The 5566-nt window shown below is 56.4% G+C and overlaps 2 protein-coding genes across 2 annotated transcripts; one reads left to right on the forward strand and one right to left on the reverse strand.

The window, feature by feature from the left end:
• Positions 1-587: 587 nt before the first annotated feature.
• On the forward strand, positions 588-3054 carry CGCS363_v004218 (putative zinc metalloproteinase; the record flags this gene model as incomplete). The annotated part of the gene is made up of 4 exons (XM_036636067.1): positions 588-716; positions 772-2710; positions 2762-2928; positions 2983-3054. The coding sequence occupies 4 exons, from the start codon at positions 588-590 to the stop codon at positions 3052-3054; spliced, it is 2307 nt and encodes a 768-aa protein (XP_036498529.1).
• A 253-nt stretch (positions 3055-3307) lies between these two features.
• On the reverse strand, positions 3308-5128 carry eqxH-4 (Cytochrome P450 monooxygenase eqxH; the record flags this gene model as incomplete). The annotated part of the gene is made up of 4 exons (XM_036636068.1): positions 3308-3741; positions 3802-4404; positions 4464-4532; positions 4648-5128. The coding sequence occupies 4 exons, from the start codon at positions 5126-5128 to the stop codon at positions 3308-3310; spliced, it is 1587 nt and encodes a 528-aa protein (XP_036498528.1).
• Between the last annotated feature and the right edge of the window lie 438 nt (positions 5129-5566).

Raw genomic sequence — 5566 nt, forward strand, 5'->3', positions numbered from 1 at the left:
TTTCATACCGCGATGCAAGTTCTTGCCTACGCCAGGTCAGGCATGTGTCCACGATCGCTTCGCGCGGGCTGCCAACCTAGGCAGTAGTACTGAGTCACTGCGTCTGCCGCTCGAATCCTTCGCTGGCTGGCAATCGTATGAGATGATGCAAAACGCCATGTTCAACAAAATTTGCATAGATATGCACCTTGGTCCGTGATATCGAAACACGTGCTGCTGCCTGGAGTCGAATCCGAGCGATCGGTCCGGCCAAGGATTGGCCCGGGAAAGTGGGGCGCGGGGCCGGGGAAGTTTAGGCAGGACGGCTAGGGCGGCGCGAGTGGGCCAATCACAGGGCAGTTCTGCCTGAACGCCATCTCGTGTCTGTGAGGCCATCTCCAACATCGGATGTCGAAAGGGGCTGCAGCATTAACATTCGACGTGTATTTAAGAGCAGAAAGAGATCTCCTGAACTTGATTTTTAATTCATTCCACATCGCCTCAAGCCACATTCTCACTACCTTTACCAAAGTTCAATTTCTATTATTAAACTTCAGTGACTAGACATGTACATTGAACTCGAAAACACCAACGTATCAACCGTCGAAATGCGTTCCCATATGCCTCCACCAAAGCGCCAGCGCGTGTCCCACCAGCCCGTCCCCAAGGACACTGCTGCCACCATGAAAGCCCGCCTTACTATCGAGAACTTTTATGATGGTGAAACCGTCCATCAGGTAAGTACAAGCACCCCTGAGCCATCTCCCAGCACTAACACCATCTCTCTCAAAGCGATGTATCATCATCAAAGGTATCTACAGCACTACTGTCCCATGGAACGACTTCGTTACAATCTCATCATCCGACGGCACCACCAAGACATTCCCGCCCCAAACCTGGCCTCTCGACGCCTCCCGCTTCAAAGCCATCGCCTTCCTCTCCCCCGGCAAAAACATCCTCACAATCACCCGCTCCTCCACCGACGTCGAGACCCCCGCTCCCACAACCCTCACCCTCAACTACATCCCCCTCCTCCAGACGCCTGCCCTGCACCTCGCAATCATGGTCGCCAAAGACTCTCCCCTCCTCATCGACTGCCCGCCCTCCAAATACGGCCGCCTCACAACGGCACACTCCTCCCTCGACGCTGCCGTCGCCAAGATGCGCATGGCCGCGTACATGTGGCAAGCCTTCACCGCCGAGGACATGCGCATGAAGGGCCTCGGCCGGCGCTCGTTCCGCGTCGAGGAGGAATTCGCTGCCGACACGACCAGCCAATCCTTCATGTCCACTGACGACTCGGCGCCCAGAATGCAGTCTACCGCAAAGGTGCACATCATCCGCTCCAGCAAGACCGTCGCCGAGCTCCGCGACGCCGACGTCGCACAGCAGAACGAGGCCGCGCGCAACAGGGACAAGCTGTTCGACTACTTCCTCCACGCGCTGGCGTCCCACGGCGCGCCGTTCGAGGAGTCCTCGCGCCCCATCGTCGCGGGCATGCTCCTCGACGCGCACTTCTCCACGGCGCAGAACGTGATTCTCGGGCACGCCGCGCTGGGCTGCCACAACCCCGAGGGCGTGTCGCTCGGCATGATGGGCAGCCACCTGGCGTACTCGTTCCCGCGCTTCCTCGAGGAGGTGACGGAGTGCCTGCGGGATACGCGCGTGCCCGGGCGGACGGTGGGTAATGACAACGGCGAGTGCGCGACGTTCTGGGAGGCGTGCTGTGTTGGGCAGGGCGCGTTCCTGCACGAGGTCGGGCACGCGTTCGGGGCGCCGCATACCACGGGGATCATGGCGCGGGGGTACCCGCGGCACTGGGCGCGGAACTTCTTGACGACGACGGCGCGGGCGGGGCATACGCGCGAGCCGGAGGTTTATGTCGACGGCGAACGTACGATGAACGATGCGCGGTGGGATATGAGGGATGCGCTTTCGTTCCGGATGCTTCCGCACTTTTGGATGCCCGGGGACAAGAGGATTAAGGAGGCGAACGCCAGGACGAGTGCGCCTGTTGTGTCTGTTGTGAACCCCGAAACGGACGATGTTGGCATCGAGATTTACTGCGTGGCGGGGATTGCGGCGATTGAATTCAACGGAGAGGCGGAGGAGGAGCCGAGCGTGGCGGAGCCGTACAAAAAGGTGTTCTTCGGCCGCAAGGAGTTGGAGAACCGGTTCGATCCAGAGGAGGACTTGAAGCTTCACGTTCTTGGGATGAATGGCAAGAGCAAGACGGTGAAGAATTTGTGGAGGGTGTTTGCCTCGTCGGAGTACGTCCGCATCCCCGGGTCGGACGTCGTGCTGCGCAAGAGGTCCGTGGTGACCAAGGACCTGGAGGAGTCTGACGATGGCAGAGACAAATTCTGGAGCTGGGCAACGTTGCTCAGCAAGAGGACCCCCAACGGCAAGATTCTGCGCGCGTCGAGCATCGACGTCCGGACGGGGTGCATCCTCGACGGCGCATACGTCAAGTTCCCCGACGGCACCAAGGTGAACTGCGGACCGCGGATTAGCAGGTGGGCGGGGGGTGATCATCTGCACGAGTTCGGCGGGCACGCGGCCGAGGATGTGCGGTGGCCCAAGGGCGAGGAGATTGTCAAGATTCAGGTTGCGAGGGAAGACAACATTCTGTGTGGGATGAGGATTCACTTTGAGAATGGCAAGGCCGGCGGCGCGTTGTCGGGGAATGAGGATGACCCGTATCAGACGCGGGAGGAGACTCTAACTTTGGGTAAGTGGGCTGATGCGATTGAGTTCGATGATGGTGCTGACAAGTGAACAGAGGTGCAGGGCGACGAGAGAATCGTTGGGTTCTACGGGCGCAGCTGGTGGGGGCATCACTTCGATGGACTTGTTGAGTTTGGCATCATTACTGCGCCGAAGGGCGTTGAGTTGCCGGACCAGGTCTACAAGATGAAGGAGCTCCAGAATACCGATGGCGGTCAAGACGTAAGTAGTACCTGTTCTGGCATTTCAAGAAAATCTGATACTGAGACGAACCAGGCTGAGGATCTTCGAGGAGATGATGATGATTCCCAAGAAGAAACTCAAACTGAGAATGAAGATATGTATTAAGAGTGGACGGAAGGACAGTTGGAATTACTTCGATCTAGAGAACTCGAGTTCAAATAATGCGATATCCTAACCAATCTCCATAATGCTAATGTTGAGAAGCCCTCTCGGGTTCCCCCAAATCCATCATCTCAAAACGCAGCAATCGTACAAGGCGAAGGGCGGGGACCTTCCACTGACTTATCCAATACATATAGCAAATATGACTCCACATGCAACTTAACCTGGTATTCAACAGAACAGACTCTGGGCGCATTCAGAAGTTGTCAATATCCATCTCGGGACTCTCTCTCCTTCTCATCAGCAACTTGGCCATACCATCTGATGACCATCCAAAACCGTATTCCTCCCAGCGGTGCTTGTACCCAGGCGTAAGCTGCCAGTCATACTTCATGATAATGTGCGCCAACGCAATCTTCAACTCATTGCCTGCAAAGAAGCGGCCGGGGCATGCGTGCTTTCCATGTCCGAAGCCGATGTGCTCGGGCGAGGTGCTCACGAGATGAGCCTGGGCATCCAGCCCTGGGGTTCCTCGCATGCGGACAAAGCGGTATCCATCGAATTGTTCGGGATTTTCGTAGACTGTGGGGTCGACCATTCTGCCAAGGTCAGCGACGCATCGCTCGCCCGTTTGGAGTTGGAGACCATTGGGGAGGGTCACTGGGCGGGTTGCGACTCGCGACATGATGGCTGCCGAAAGTTTTAGTTCAAAAATATCTTTTGACTGAAGGAAAACAGCTGATGACTAACCTGAGGTGACCGGTTTGAGTCGTTGCGCCTCTTTCAAGACACTGTCCGTCAGCTTCATGTTGAATAGAGCCGTCTTCTTCCAGCCCTCAGCGCTAAGAACCTCCACAATCTCCTTCCTTATCGCAACAAATAGCTCAGGGTGCTCAGCAATCCGCAACATCGTCTCCACGAGCAGATCCGTAGTCGTGTGAATCGCAACAGCAGATAGCCCCAACTGCGCCCCGGCAGCATCATACTTGGCGCCGCGGCTCTCCTCTTCGAACCAGTCCAACCCGTCGTTGAATCTCGGAATCGGCTCGCCCTTGGCCTGCGCCTGCGCCCTCAGGTCCCTGCGTTTCTGTAGAACAGGCTCAATGATGCGCCGCGAGTCGGCAACCTGCTGGCGGAGGACCTTGCACTGCGGGACAAACCATTGGGCGAGCGGTCGCAACCAGCTGGGGTAGATGCGCATCGTCTCGGCACCGATGAAGGCGTTGACGGTGTAGGACTTGGTCACTTCCAGCCAGGCCTCGTTGCGGCATACCTCGTCGCCGAGGAAGACGCGGGAGGAGAGGCGGGAGATGATGTCGAGGACGTCGGCTTTGATGTTGAACTCGCGCCATTCTGTGTGTCGGGGGACTGTGTTAGTCGGTGCGATGTGACGCTATGGTGCGGAGGCTTACCCGTGGAGGTTCCGAATCGGAGGTCGACGGCGAACTTGGCTTCGGATGACAGCGGTTCCGTGATCTGGTCTGAGAGATTGAGATGAGTGTCAGTGCTGCTGTTGCAATGTGGAGGAGCGAGTTGCCGGCAATGTGGGGTGTGGGGTAGACTGCCAGAGTTGACGTGGAGTTGGAGACGACTTACTCAACAACTTGGTGATGGACTTCTTGATGACCACCTGAAACAACTGATCGGGTCTCGTACCGACCGCGAAGCCATCAAATCCAGATAGCTGGGGATGGAAGTTGTCCGCGAAAGCGTCCATGAAGCTGAGCCCGGGATCGTTGCGAATGTCATGGATAAACTCCGGCGGGATGACGACGGTCTCGCCGACGTCCGTCATGAATCTGTAGGGCTGGCCAGGAAACTTCTTCCTGCCAGTCTCCATCAAGCCTCTGGCATTCAACAGGAATCCCTTCTTCCTTTCGCTGTTGAACAGGTCTAGTGACTCTGGGGGGTTGATCCAAGGGAGCTTGCGAGAGGGCTTGCGCATGTGGGGTACGACGGCGAAGACGCTGAGGAGGATGATGCCCAGACATAACGATGTCCAAACGTCCATTTTCCTGAGCAGAGATGACTCTGCCCAGGTGCTGAGAAAGTGTTTCGGTGGCTGGAGGAATTCCATGTTGGCCAGCCAAAAAAGGAAGAATTTGTCAAAAGAAGTGTTGAAAGATCTAAACCCTTGATGCGATGAACCGACATGAGAAAAAAGACGAACTCCAAGTTTGAAAAGAGTATTTATAATGTCGAAGAAGAGGAAAAATGACAACGCCAAGGTCAAAAAGTCCGTCCGTATTATCTAATCCGCGTCCATCAAAAAAATTGTTGAAGTCGTCAAGTTTCCCGTCCAAGGCATCGTGTAAAACATCTCGGAATAGACCGCCGGACTCCCTGTCGCACAACTCCCGCCCACGATGTGACGCGGGGAGACCCACCCCATCTCCATCGTGAACGCCCGTTGGCGAATCAGAGTCCTCACAGTGGGTGTTACGGTTCTCGTCATGCAGATCATGCAGTGCCAGTTCGGAGGACGACAAGTGCCCGACGGTGGAGACGGTGGAGC

Source organism: Colletotrichum siamense, assembly GCF_013390195.1.
Source record: "Colletotrichum siamense strain Cg363 chromosome Unknown KSG_Cg363_contig03, whole genome shotgun sequence".
NCBI classification, from domain to species: Eukaryota; Fungi; Ascomycota; class Sordariomycetes; order Glomerellales; family Glomerellaceae; genus Colletotrichum; species Colletotrichum siamense.